Raw genomic sequence first — 15,769 nt, 5'->3', positions numbered from 1 at the left:
CCGAGATAAAATTCTCTTCATTGGGATTTCCGGTCGGATACAACAACAAAAATATTCAAGCACTTACGCTCACTCTGCGATTTTATTCAGAGCTGGTTATCTCTTAAAGACATTTTAAAATGGAAACGTTTTACACAAGATGTAAGGTTTAAATATATCACCAATATCAGTGTTATTGATACAGTGTGTATGAATATTATTTTATTCCATTGGTAATATTCGCAGTTTACCCATAGCATTTAAATATATATTAAAATATTCGTTTCCGCCCTAAATACATTATAAATGTTGAATATACTAAATATAAAAAATATTAAATATGCTATTGAAAATAATAGTTTTAGTTTGTATTAAGGGTTGGGGCCTCGAGTACACGTAATGCGAGACTCTCTCTGTAGTTCTATCTCGCTACCTACCCCGCTTTCTTGCTAATTGATTTTATCACTTGAAAGCAAACAAAATAAAAAATTTATCCAAAGAGTGAATATTTCCATTTTGAATCAACTTGGAAAAAAAGAAAATTCGAAAATTTGAACATTTCTAATCAAAGTGGATTTTCGTTTTCTTAATTTCTTAAATTTTCCTTTCACGGTGAATAAACTAATTCAGATTGATAATCATTTTCTCGTAATTTTTTGAATTGGAAAAATAAAATCAATAAAAAAGTGTTTCGAAAAAAAATATACATATCTCGTTAAAACGTATTACGCAAGGCCAGTGACTTTCATTTTGATCGAATTGCTCGTTTGCGGGGGGAAAAAATATTTCGATCCGAAATACCGATATTGCTTCCCGAACACCGAGGAGCACGAACGATATTGCAACGCTCGGAGCGTCGAGGACGCAGCGAAGACGCGAGAGGCGAACGCGCGTTGCAAAAGGCTCCGCCGACTGTTAAACGCGCGAAGGAAAAGCAACAACAACGAGGAAAGGAATTCCCGAGCAGAACGACGCAGCGATACATTTTATCGGATCATGCTCCGCCGAGCGGAAGATTCGTATATCTTCGTTCTTCGCGGCGTGGCCTTCTTATCGGCGATTTTTGCATTTCGCGCCGCCGCGCTTTCACGATTTTCAATAAACCCGAGAGAGGACCGCCACCGTAGGTAAAAGTATATTGGAATTCTTATCGACCGGCGTTGTAAACTGCGCAGCAGAAATCACAATTAAATTTCCATCTGGCCAGATACGCGTGGACGGTTGAGTTTCGAACGGACGTCTCGGAACTAATTGCCGTTGAAATCCGATTTCATTTTATTCGACTTATTTTTCTGTGAACACATTCGTATCGACTAACGACATCGCGGGATACGCTCTTGGGATACTAACGGTGAAAGGGGAAATTTTTTTAGATCGAATACACGGAGAGTATCGCACGATGTGCCGGGAACTATTTGCGGGTCGGTACGCGCGAGATTTTTTACGCGTTTCTAATCGTGTTTCGTAGGTACCCGTGTACGACTTTAAAACACGATATTTATTTTATTCAACATCTTTATTGCGTGTACACGTAGAGGTGTGTGTGTGTGTGTGTGTGTATGTGCGTGTGTGAGATAAGCAAGTAAAATATGCTAACGATTATGCAAAAGAATACCCAAGTGCCGCTACCGACCTAACCTCAAATATTAAGGCGTTATCGAGGGGTTTAATATTTTGTGTCAAAGTTCTTTACAATTTTTCTTTCTACGAAGGAATAATACTTGGAAATGTACTCTGCGTGGTAAAGTTATTATTTTTTCAGATAGATAGAAATCAATAGGATTATTGTTGTGATTATTTATCCATCGAACGGGGATCATCGGAAAAATAAAATTTCACAAATTGAGAAAATGACACTAGTTTGATAAAAAATATTCAGATTCTTGTTTAAGTGTAAATAAATGTTACAGTTTCGACGTACAGTGTAGCGTGCCCACATATTGAATGGTAATATTGTGTTAAAAATATTGACAAGCGGTGATTCACACAGACGGTTCAACATTATTGAAACGATATTTCCAACTTTTCCCCTCACACGACAATTTCTTGGTGTATTGAGCAATACTGTCTACACATGTTTCAATATATTGACAGGGTTTCGATAATATCATCAGTTTTTGATTGCTACGATATATTGCATCAGTCCACAATATCATCTCTAGATGGTAAATATTATTTCCAATGTTCAATATTCTGTAATAATATTAACCGTATTCTTTGAAGTACATAAAAAGTTCAGTTCAAAGATCTATAATATTGCCAATTCTTCGAATTCCACTACAATCCTTCCAGGCCAATATTTTCAAACGGAAGCGCACCACCTTTCCAATTAAAAAAAAAAACAAAACAATATATTTTCCATATTTGCGTTTTTTTCGGAAATTTTAAAAACTTCCGATTTTTTTCAACAAAAATCAATTTTCCTACAAAAAGAAACTATTTCAATAAATTCGCACGTACAACAATAGCAACATTCGTCTAGATCCTGAAAATTCTAATTTTATCCAATTCTAAATCCACCCCACCACGTAACCTAGAAATTCGAACAGCGTAATACGAAGATATTTATATTTCTCAAGCGCGTTAAAATATTTTCATAAAAATCCACAGAAGTATTCTACAAAGTGTGTATTCTTAGTATTCGTACGAATCGTTCACATTGAATATTCCGTATGGTTGGAAAAAATTTTCAAACGTCAGCATTTTTTTCTGCCCGTAAGGTGTTCCTCCGTGCCTTCGATCCCGAGGAAAATACAAAAACGAAGAATTCGATTCTTTTGTCTGAAATTACATACTAGAGATTGCGCCCCCTTCCCTTCCCCCAATCGTGTTACAGGAGAGTCCACCTGTACTGACTTGACATTTTAGTTCAACTGCGTTCTTACAACCACCGTTGCGTCATTCACGAACACAATCCCTACTTCTCGCGCACAGCATTGTTCCCAGAGGAACATGACAGAGTATACCCTCTTAATTAAATGCGAACAACTGTCGACGCAAAGCACCGCGATAAATATCAGACGTTTTGATAAGTCGGTGAAGAGGCGAGGCTTAGCGGTGAAGAGGAACGCGCGTATTGTATACAGGTAGTAGAGGGTCTTGTTTTTTCGAGCCGCCAGGTGATCGTATCAAGATATATCACGACGCGTCGTTGAGCACGTTACGCTGATACGGTAGTTTGCTCGACAACCGTTTCTTCCGGAATTTGCATTCGCGCGGTGTGTCGTTCTTTTCATTGGCGAATCCGGTTCTGCGTGATCTCCGATACCACCCAGACCGCCCAACCAATCACAATCGTCCTCGACTTTTGCAGCGTCGCGACGCAATTAAAAGAATTGTGGTCGCGAAAACGCTCTGGTTTTTAACCTATCGTTTCGTTCATAATTTGTAACCGTTGTAACAAATATCGACAACATTGATTCCAAATGTCGAGGATAATTTTGTAAGATTTCACGCTTTTTAATTTTCGTATGTGTACATATATATATTTATGGGCACATTATCGAAAAATAAATTGTAGAATTATTCTATCGAAGATAGGGTTAATTTTCCGAGATGAAAATATGATTTTTGGTACGCGAACAATTTGAATTATTCCAAATTTGTTAACTTTGGGTTTAAGTGACCGAATTGAAATTAATATATCGCGAATAAATGATCGAAAGTTGCGTGGAAATTTCTAGGATATGTTGTGTTAATTTCTCCTAATGAAAATAATAAAGATTGATTATTTGCTTGATTATTTCGCTGTATCGTTATTTCGAATATAGAATTATTATTTTCGAAATTATTCCATGGAATGAGATAACGCAAATTGTACTTCGACAATGAAATAACCGTGAAATAAAATAATACGATTCGACGATAATTACTTTTCGCATAAATCTCTGAGAAGAAACTTCCTATATTAAAATTCGTATTTAGTACGGTAATATAAAACAGGACTCTTTATACGTAAATCTATTCAGTTGGAATTCAACGGAGTTGTCGACACGCAGAAAATTAAATCGACAAAGTTTTCTTCGCTCGTAGTATCATCGAGCTGCTGTTCACCGAACAGAGACGTTACGCTGGGTATAATTGGAAAGTTAGAATTGAAGTGTTTGGATCGATGAACGTCGTCCCCTATTGTTCACGCAATACGGCCGCTCGTAGCGTGCGAAGAGGATCGTCGAGCAAATTGAATGAAATAGGGGACAGAATGACAGAAATTCGATCACTCCACCACCAGTTTAAGTATCCCATGGCAGTACCTTTTTTTACGCGGGTTTGAGAACATCGTTTTAAAAGTTTCACTATTGACAAGGAATACACGAAAATATGGTTTTAAGAATGCAGCGACAGGAGGTGGAGCTTACGATACTGTCCACGCCAGTGGTTCTCAAACTGTGCGCCACCAAGATGGCAACTATCGGGGTACACGTCTATAAATATTGAAAACTTTTATCAACCACTTCGCTACCGTGTTTTTTTTTTTTTGTAATCGATTGAAAAAAGATAATATTTGTGTATTTTATTATTTCAATATTTTTGCAAATTATTAGAAATCTTTTCAAGTAATATATTTCGAACGTTTTTAACACTAATGTTACGATCCTCTTTAGAATACAAAGAAATTAATCCGTGATTCTTAAAAATAGAATGCATTTACAGAAAAAATATAAAAATGGAAGAAGGAATGTATATATGAAAAACTTAAAGAAGATAAATAGTGAGAAAGTTACAAAATCTGTATATATTTATCTATACTGAAATTTTGTTTATTCACTAATTTGCTTTGTGGGCAATAGTGTTTCATTAACTTGCTTCTCAATCTTGTTCGTTTTTCGTTCCTGTTGGAAGACCGTTTCTGCAGACCTATTAAATACCGTGTCGTCCATTTTGTGCCATAACCTCTTTTTGTACGTGGCAATCTCGCTATTGAACGGACCTGGCAGACGCGACACGTTTTCTAATTTTAGTTATCCGCATTCACCGAAACAAACGTACGACTAAACGACTTTCCTCGGACTACGAGATATACGATAATAGCACACGCACTCTTACGTTATTCCGGTGCCAAAACTGTGCCGTGCCTGAAAGTGGTAGTTCATGAAGCGCGAGTTAGGCGTTCACGTGGACATTCATAAACGCGCGACTGCTCTATTAAGAACCTGCGATACAGGCAATATGCATACATTATTCGAGAGTGTTACAATATTAGTAAAATTGAATGAGAAACAATTACGTATTTTACGGCGCGCGAAGAATTACAAACGAACAAAAGTAATTGGCGCATATTGATATTTTTCAATACGAACTTAATGCAATTAAAAAATGCAAACTTATAAAATCGATAAATAAATTTTATTCTTCCTCTTGTATAAACGATGTTTATATATTCGTAAATTGTAGTTTATTTCCTTTTTTCGTAATTCGATTATAGAAACATTGGTAAGGAAATTTATAAATATTACTTTACGAAAATCATTTTGTAAGTGAATTTCTAAAGTAGCACGTTTTGAGCCGCAAACTTAAAATTTATATATCTTTTAAACAAATACTTTCTCTGTTCGCGTGACCCAATATGTTCTCACAGTGAATGAAAAATTGCATTAATCTTTATTTATACTTTCCAGAGCGCGTAACACGATAACGCAGATTTACAAAAGTCAATTTGTAAAATAATTTCTATGCGCATGAGTTTAAAAAATTAAAAAAAAAAACCGAATTATGATTTTATCAATTTTCAACGTAAAATAATTATGCTGTCGAGTCGGTAACCCCAATCCACGTTGTACCGTGTATTCTGGAAGAAACGAAATAAATACGAGTTACGTGATAACGTTTATTTTGAACGTGACATAGAAAACGTCGTAACGAAAGTGACTTTGTTTAAAACTGGTGATCGGTCGTTGTTTACTTCGGGACACGATCTTGCATAAGATTACGCGTCAACCGGAGAAGACATGTTCCCATTGGACAAGTTTGGCATAGAACGCGCGGAGATGTGGTGCAACCGGTGTGCAAGCGTTATTGCGTTACGCAGAAATCGCAACACGTTTCGGAAAACCGTGTCGTCGCGCGGACTCTCGAATTGGAAACTTGCGAAACACGAGCTGGCCACGCGTGCAAGGGAAATTGGCAAATGTGTGGCCCACTCCGGAACTGACCTCCCTTACAGCCGCCGCGCCAACGCCGGAGAACGGATAAAACCGATGGAACAGGTTTTGCACTCCTGAGCCAATGAACCTCGTTTAACATACGGTACACTAACGCGCGGGCTTAACGCTTTAACAAAATTTCCCGTACACCGTGAATACAGTTGCTCCCTTAACCTCTATAACGTGAGAATTACTTTTCGACTTTTCTTGCTGTTTAACAACGAGTTTCAGAATGTTCTACGAATTCTGGATTACGGGGTTCGGTTAGATATACTAAATTATGTAGTTGATACTATGAACCTCGGTTATTTAAGTAACTATTAGTTTATTTTCTTTTGCTGTAATTTTTTTTACTTATACACGTGTAGAGTAGAATTAATAAAAATTTTAGATTATTTAACGGTCATAGATTATGGAGTTTGGTTAGATATACTAAATTATGTACTTGATACTGTAGACCTCGGTCATTGAAGTAACTTTTAGTTTATTTTCTTTTGCTGTAATTTTTTTTACTTATACACGTGTAGAGTAGAATTAATAAAAATTTAAGATTATTTAACGGTTATAGATTATGGAGTTTGGTTAGATATACTAAATTATGTACTTCATACTGTAGACCTCGGTTATTTAAGTAACTATTAGCTTAGTATAGTATTCTATAATCTTTATTATAGTATTCTTGTGCTTAGAATAGTATACTATTAGTAAAAACTAATTAGTATACTATTGGTATATTAGATTATTTCCTTTTTTTTTTTAATTTTTTTCACTTATACACGTGTAGAGTAGAATTAACAAAAATTCCAGATTATCTATGGGTTATAGATTATGGGGTTCAGTTACATATACTAAATTATATACTTGATAATGTAGACCTCGGTCATTGAAGTACCTTTTAGTTTATTTTCTCTTTCTGTGATTTTTTTCACTTATACACGTGTAGAGTAGAATTAACAAAACTTCCCTTTACCCTGGGAATTATTCTTGGGCCTTTGTTTCAGTTTAACAAAAATTCCAAAATGTTAATTTAGGTCATAGATTATAGCGTCCAATCAGATGTACCAAATTCTGCACTTGATACTGTAGACCCTGGTTACTGAAATAATTTTTACTTTATTTTCCATTCCAATGACTTTTTTCACTTATACAAGTGTAGAATAGAATTAACAAAATTTCCCATACGTGAATACCAGTTGCTCCGTTAACCTCTTTACTGTCAGAATTATTTTCGAGCTTTCGTTACAATTGGCCCGCATACATCGCGCACTGTCTAAAGTTTTCCTTTACTTTAACGTTTCAACGTCCGACAACATTTTCGTAGTACAATAGGGTTTAATAGGGTTTTCACTGTCTGTACCGACTGGGGGTTTTAGAGTCGATAATCGATTTCATGGAAGAAGGTACAAAGGAAAAGAAGGCATTTTTTTTTTAACTATAATTTTTCGTTACATTTGTGCTTAGAAATATTTAAATTTAAAAATAGAGCAAAAATTGAGCAAGATACAGTCTTTTTCATATTTTTGTTTGTTTCAAATTTATTTTTACAAAAATATAAATAGTAGAGAGAGTTTTTTTTTAACTCCTCGATAAAAGTCACCTCACTGGAGTTTGATCGGAGACTTTTAACGAGTATGGTAGATGATCTATTGCAAAAGTCATCCTTTTTTATCTCGATTTAAGGTCAAGCCTCGCGCATACCGTCCGATGAAGAAAGTGAATGGGTTGCACCAAGAGTGAACGAGATAAAGGAACAGCGAGTAACTGATCGGAACTTCAGAATTTTATTGCACACATTCATAGATTAAAAAAGCTATTGAAAATTAAAATAAAAGTTTATTCCGACCCGGAAGTCTACAATATTAAATACAAAATTTGGTACATCTGGACGCCATAATCTATGACCCGTAGAACAATATAAAATTTAATTAAAAGATAATTAATTGATTTTAATACGTAAACCGAAATGTGAAAAAATATTTCTAAAAAATACACATACGTACCAATTTTATGGTACGCATTTTTTTATTTTGAAATTTCTACCCATTTTTTATAAAACCTCCTGTACAATACGTTTTAATAACAATTGTATAAAACGTCTATTTGTATTTTGCAATAATCATACAGAACAGCTAGTGCGGAAAGATTCAACTGTGATGCGACTGAGTACACACAATTCATCTCTAGCATCCTCGGCGTCGTGTGTGTATCGGGTCCTCGTCCAAGTTATTGATTTATTCGTTGACAGTCGCATCGCGTTGCTATTTCAGTGCACATCGCGAATTTTTTCTACCTCTGTCTACACGGATCGTATTTACCCAATTGCCGTATGTATTTGTTATGATTCGAAGAAACTGTATTATTCAGTATCGTGTTTACGAATGCACATTCTCACGGTACCTCGTGCAATGCAATCTTTCGACTCTATCGATTAACTGGGAGTCAAGTGTCCTAATTGATGCAAAAATTATCAAAAACTTCTCAACTCTGTTTCTCAATTGATTGGTGAACGTTCGATACCCGAAACATTCGCGTAAAATTAGTTTCTTCGTTTACGAACAAATAGATATTTCACGAATAACCGTGAAAATTACCCCATAGAAGTCTAAAAACTTAAATAATATTTATATCGATCAACTGTGTTCCAAAATTCAAACTTACTATTGGAAACATTGACCAAATAATTTTTGTTTTTCATTCGATTTTCAATCGTTCAATTTGTTCTCTTCGTTTCTAGATTTATTGTTTCGTTGATCGACAAAAATTACGAACAGTGCTACACGAAGGATTCTACGTTTTTATAAAAATATTAAAGCATTTTCCATGCTTTTATAAAAATTGTTCGCTATCTGGTTGCGAAATATCAATTTACTGACTTTTATCCTTTCGTGTTGATCCATCGTGCGTAACGTTTTAAAGTCATCGAATAAAAATAATTAACAGAAAAAATTCTCCAGCTCAAGAGTCAGAACATTTAAAAATAAACCTATTCTTTTTTTTTTTTTTTTTTTTCAAAACGCTCCGAGAAACTATTCGATTTAACAATTTGTTTACTAGGATAGCTTTTAATACTACGTAGCGGTTACAATGTATTTTATTACGAATTGAACACCATTGTATCGACGCATCGGTTCGTTCGACAGCCTCGAGCACAATAGTCCAGCGAACGCCTCGCGAAATTGCAGATTAACGTCGTAATTGAATTTGATTCCATTCGGAGTTGGACCAATTTGATTCACCAGTCGAACTCCCAATATTCGAAAACCGCTCGCAGCATTGCCTCGTCCGTAAATAGATTACTATCATCAAATACGCATTGCAGAAATGATTCAGCGACTGCAATCGCGGAGTCACAAATTCCGATCACCAATACGGAGACAAAGAGTCACCGCGGAACGAAGCTCGAAAAAAAAAAAAGATAATTAACGCACGAGGGCCTCGTAATACGCGAAAAGTTGCTAAAATTAGCTTTCGAACAGTGAAAAGTAACACGCTTCGAAACTAAGAAAAGAAGGTCGAGTAAAGCGCGAGGAGAAAGTATATACATTTTATATTATATTTATCAAGTCTGTAAACCTAAGTAATAATTCTCAAACGTATACTTTCAATCGCTTTCGGCACGTACCGACAGAGATTTCGTTGATTATTATATTTGCAAAAAAGTGAAGCAATTATCAACGCAATTGTTCTCTTTAACGCGTTTCATAAATAATAAAATACTACGTAATTTTCATAGAACGAATAAAGCGTCAAAAGTGGTTTATCTTTTATTATTTATACAACGGTTTCATCCAGATGAGAATTTTATCCATCTCTGTGTGTTAAAGAAATAATAGATTCATAGTTCCTACAAAACAGGTTTAGTTTAAACAGTTTAAGTTTCGTTGATTTTGAACGTTGATAATTTTTCTAATTTTTTTTTCATCAAAGATTCTTCGAAGAATATTTTTAAACACCGAAGACGCTGAGATACAAAAAAAAAAAAAACTAATAGTAAAACTGTCCTATCGAAAATAGGACAGATGGCAGCCCTGTATATGCGTGTAATGTAAGATGACAGACAGAATAAAACAAACGTGTCGACGAAGGGTCATCGTATAGAGCGAGAATCAAGTGCAGTTTAGGATCGCTGAGGCAACTTCTCTCCGTCGCTTGTACGTCCCTCTCTCTTTCGCGCGCGCGACAACCAGGTGAGACGACTAACAAGCAAGAACGAAAGAAATTCCTGGCCGCGCGACCTTGGTAGGTCGTTCGTGTTCGAGTCGTTTACCTGGACCGATTTGCAAACGCGCAAGGGGCAGCATCTGTGCTGCTCTAGCAGCATCAAAGGCTCGCTCCCAGACTAAGCAACGCGTAACGAAACGCAGGGAGAAAAATGTAACGCTGAAAATAAGTCTTCGACTTTGTTGCGTTAGCGCAGTGTTTCTCAAAGCGTGGTACGCGAGCTACGTTCAGGGGAGGTTGCTCCTCGGGGTCAAAATAATTTTACGTATTATTATAATACTTTTTTCCTTTATTAATATTAGCCACCGTTCACCGTCAACGTACCTTTATCTTTTAAATGTAACTTTTTCAATATCACCAACCACGTGTTTTGTTTATATATCGGAGATTATTTCGCATCTCGACGATTTGATCATTTCTTGGAATTCTCACAAATTCTAAGGATCCGTTTAATAAGAAACTTATAAAGTATTACGATCGAATATGCTTTGTGAAACAGAATTTTGAAATGAAATTTTTAATATTTTACAATCGAGGAATAAAATAGAAGGGAACCTCCTCTGGAATAAATATAAATGCAAACCTGAAGGGATATTCCGTTTGATGCAAACGCGAAACTTTGTATTTATATTGAAAAGAGACTGAATTAGGAAAACGTCCATTTGATATTGTTTATTAATTTTGTTCAGTTTCTAGAATCGCGTTTTGGTATTGTCTATTGTGCAAAGATATGCAGGGAGTCTCTTTATTCAAAAGGCTTTATTAGCAATCGACGATATTGATGAAAAAATAATTATTTAAGTTTGTATTTCGTTTAAATTGGCAAAATTCATCGTTTATAGTGTCAACGCGTATCTCGTATAAACGTATCAGATAATACAAAATTTCCACGCGCAATAAACGCTGATAAAGCAGGTTTCCATTCAACTGATTCGGTTAAAATGCTGATTTTGGCCAGAATGCTTCGCTGAAGTTCAAATATATTGAATTTTAACCCCTCCGGTTTGAATCTTTACCGTGCACTGCATTGCACGCAGTAGTGCACAAATATTTCGTTGCATTTAAACGATATCACGATTATCATGAATATTGCATATATGTAACGATTTATTCGTACGTTAAATTATTCAATTTTTCAGCTCGTACATCTATACATTTTTTTTTATCCAAAGCTGATGTTTTATCCTAATCGAGAAACCGTGGGTCACCTTCATATCTCAACGAACAGGCGAGATAATCAGAAATTGATTATTTCCACACTTTTCTCGATGTATTTTAATTTTCATTCAACAAATTTTTTTCATGCTACGAACAATTTATGAGCAAACTGGTGTCATCGTGTTAGGGGAGATTTATTCCGTACAAGGTTATCTGACAATTTTCCAAATTAACTTCGACAACATACACTAGGACTAAAAATAAGTACACAATGTTACATAAATACACTTCGAATGATCTTTTGTTAAATATTTGTAACGGAAATACGAAACGTGAAGGGAACGTCGCGATCAAGTTTGCGTTTCAAAATGTTTGCTTGTAAAAAAATCTTGCTCTGTTGACAAACGTGTTAATCGAGACACCGGGGTACGCGTACAATATCGCTTTGAAGTTTTCGCTGAGCGCGTGTAATGCGAGTCTCGCTCGCTGTTGCTTAATTTCGCTCGCTCTCAGGCAGTACACGCGTGTAGCTTCGACTTCAGCTCGATGTAAAAGTCTCTATCCGATTTCTCTTTCAACTCTCTCGAGGTAGAATTTTGTCACTTGAAAGCAGGAATTATTTACATTTTATTTTTATCCCCCTTCTTTTTTACGAATACGTCCACAAATTATAAGAAATATATTCATAAAAGGGAGGAGGGAAAAAAAATGAGATATATGTAAATAATTCCCGGTTTCGTTTCCGGATTTTTATCTCGTAATAGTACTATAAAACGAATGTATAGTACTGCGTGTGTATATATATAAAATATAATATAATTCTACATCGATTATATATATTCTATATAATAGAAATTCATTCACCGTCGATTTGAACTATCTGTCCTTAACCGAGGCTTAAAATTATATATATATATATATATATATATAAAATATAATATAATTCTACATCCATTATATATATTCTATATAATAGAAATACATTCACCGTCGATTTGAACTATGTGTCCTTAACCGAGGCTTAAAGTTACACGCGATTATATGGGAAGATCTTCGATATCTTGACACGTGTAATCGATATCTATATGAATACCGTCCGCGCTCACACATAGATGTGACATAAATATAGAACACAGGAAAATGATCCAGGAAAGAATCCTGCTATCACGGAACGTTCCGCACCGGTTGAACGATTATAAAAAAATTATCTGGGGCGTGTTAATGCATTGGCAACATGTAAACGACCGGTTACGCAAAATCCAATAGCATGCTATTCGAATCGACGTCGATGGGATCGGCTTACCGGTATTCTTCTACCGTCTTTGAGGGTAAATGCACGCAACATGCTTCCTCGAAGTATTTCGATCAATGATCCGGTTCGAAGTATCTGTGCGGAAATCTTGCGGAAAGTTCGATCGAGATCCATGACCAAAATTATTAAGCTGTTCAACCTAACCTAGAAAATTGGATTCCTGTTACAGGGGGAACTGTGACTCGCGCAACTTCGTACATGCCTGGCGTGCTTCGCTTCGCACAAGTTACTGGATATCGATTGCATTAATTTTTACACTTTCGAACCGATGTCGTGGAACCGATTTCCCAATTTTACGAGACTCCTGCTCTCGTGTAATTGCACGATCCGGCTGCTGAAAGCAAGAAGTAACATTCCACAATTTCATTAGAGACGAAAAATTTGAAAATGTTCATCTACTTTATCGGAATCCATCGTTCGTCGAACGGAAAGCTTATTTCCAAAACGTTTCGAGTTCGTTTAAAAAAAATTAGAAAATACGTGACACACGATTTTTTATCGCGTTTGTATAATTAATTTTTATCCACGAAAAAAAAAAAAAGTTTCTAAAAAGGTGATTATTTTTGTATAGATTTTTACGAAAGATAAAGCTGGACGTTTCTAATACCGTAATCTTGTAAACCAAACATTGAGGTTAGGATGAACGATCACAGAGGGGGAAAAAAAAACGAATTCGTTTATTAGAAAAATGCCATAAAACATTTCTAATTGTTGGCAATGTGAAAGTTCTGGGAATTAAAAGCAGAAAATCGTAAATAAGACCATAACTTTCGAGTTTCGTACCAGTCTGACATTAATTTAGTTGGTGTAACATTAAATTCGTGGAAAAATTCAATATAGTTTTGTTAAAAAGAGAGAGAGAAATCAAGTTTTTCTTCAATAATTCCGAATCTAAAATTGATATAGATACTTTCGCGAAGTATCAATTGTGGGTCGATACTTTCGTGAAGTATCGAATACGTATCGATACCTTCATAAAAGTATCAAGTGAGTATCGATTCTGTTCGATATCTAGACGTTTGATGCTCTCAGCATCAGACTATTATTCACAGAGCATTCAGTATCATTCCCATCACTAATGCAAACATATGTACATGTTTCTTTCGAATAACGAAGGTTTTGCGATACTAAATTGATGTTTGCACAGTTCAAATCACAAACGAGGAAAAGGCGCGTTAATGTAAAAAAACGAATCAAAGAATTTACGAAAGTATGTACACACATCACCGCAAAAAAGAAAATTATTTTCCAAAAAGATGAAGAAAAAAAAGAGAGAGAAATTAAATCTTTATTTCTTTTTTTCTTTATGCGTATATATTTTGAAAACATGAGGGAAAGCAGTGGAATTTTTTATTTACGACCAGAATCGCGAGTAAAACTTAAACAACCGATAAGGAAAAGTTAACAAAAATTAGACAACGATATAAGCCACGTCATGGATCACTTATAAAACGCTTAACGCACGTTTTTCGTCGGATACGTCCATCGGTGTATAAATTTCAAAAGTCATCGCGAACAAAACTTTCTTATTGCATCTGATCGTGCAATCGTTACAGCGCGCGATTTATTTCTAAACGCGATATCCACTTACGATGATCGAAACATTTTACATATTTTCGTAAGCACCCGCTGCCTCGCCGTTCGGTTATTCACACTTCTTTACATAAATAACGATTCACGGAACGTTCATCGATCTTACTCGTGGCACAAGTGAATTCGAAATCGTGCGCCTCGAATAAACTCGAAGAAAATTATTCTCATTAATCTTGGAAATAAACCGTTCAATTAAGGTAATTGCTGAAAGCAACGGATCCACGATTTCGTTCCATGAAATCTCTTTCTCATTGAATAAAGATCGATTCGTCGCGGTCACGATCGAATTTTTTATTTACCCCGTGAGTAACGATCGAGACGTTTCGCTTTTACGAAGTATAACGTCGCGAGGAGCATTCTGAGGATGGGTGTACACCACCCTAACGTTACTCGATCAAGGAGGGGGGAGACGAGACTACGCTTCTCGGGCGTGTGTTGTTTCACGCGTGTCGCGGAAATCACCAAACGAACACGGAGCCCCGGTTTCTCCTATACGACGATCGCAAGAAAAAGAGAAGAAAGAAGAACGTTCGCGGGACGCTCATCTTCCGCCGCTCGACGCTAACGAGAATAGACTGCGGTCGCGCCATTTCGAAAATAGCCGCGGAACGTAAATTTTCGTCGCGCAAGTGTCGTAAGTCCCGATGCTAAAGCGGGAAAGTGGGTGACTTACAGCCACTCAGGGTCAAGAGTAAACGAAGACGATACTGGGTTAGGCGAATTCCGTGCCCGGGAGTGTTAGCATTCTCCACCCGGAACGCTTTGAACGCTGCGATCGAGCGTGGCCGAACTACGTTCCAATTAATCCCAGAGGACAGGCTAGAGCCGTCTCTCATCCTGTTAATTAATTTCTGATCGTCCCATCGGGCTTGAAATAAAGGTTTTTCATCCGTTTGGAAAGACGATATTTTTTAAAGCGATAATTCGGTCGTTGAATATTCTCGATTTTCTTTGTAGACAGTCGAGTTCCGATGATCGGGGAAAAAAAGATTTATTATTTATTACAAAGAATTTTTGGGAAAGAAAAGCAAAACTATTTATAAAGAATCGATGAAACGCGTCAAATGTTTATGAAAAGCTGAACGCATTAAGATCCGTATTTATTTATCTTGATTAAATCACAAAATTCGGCTGAAGATGTTTATTTATATACTCGATCCTCGCTTCTTTTTTCAATGATAGATACTTAGAAAATGTTTGTTTATTTATTTACTTGATATCGTTATTATGCAAGTTGTAAATATAGAAAATAAAAATAGTGCAAAGATGTAACGTGTATTGTGTAGCTAAAATGCTGTTGGAGAACTTAATCTCAATATTTTAATATTTGATATACGGAAGTACTGTTAGGTATCTTTTTAAG

General features: G+C 35.9%; 1 protein-coding gene across 14 annotated transcripts in view; it reads right to left on the bottom strand.

The window, feature by feature from the left end:
* Positions 1-15,769, bottom strand: part of Asap (ArfGAP domain of ASAP) — a 37,271-nt gene that overhangs the window by 16,692 nt on the left and 4,810 nt on the right. For 5 of the 14 annotated variants that reach the window (XM_076304761.1, XM_076304664.1, XM_076304674.1 and 2 more), the window contains exon 2: positions 12,805-12,957. The exons of 3 other annotated variants lie outside the window; for them this stretch is intronic. In XM_076304761.1, the coding sequence (XP_076160876.1) occupies positions 12,805-12,957 (153 nt within the window). Of the gene's footprint in view, positions 1-12,804; positions 12,958-13,015; positions 13,148-14,404; positions 14,988-15,769 lie in introns of those variants that run through there. 6 more of the 14 variants (XM_076304714.1, XM_076304702.1, XM_076304734.1 and 3 more) reach the window with 6 other exon arrangements.

Source organism: Ptiloglossa arizonensis, chromosome 1 (assembly GCF_051014685.1).
Source record: "Ptiloglossa arizonensis isolate GNS036 chromosome 1, iyPtiAriz1_principal, whole genome shotgun sequence".
Lineage (NCBI taxonomy): Eukaryota > Metazoa > Arthropoda > Insecta > Hymenoptera > Colletidae > Ptiloglossa > Ptiloglossa arizonensis.
The sequence above is the reverse complement of the archived record's forward strand: the minus strand, read 5'-3'. Positions and strand labels throughout refer to the sequence as shown.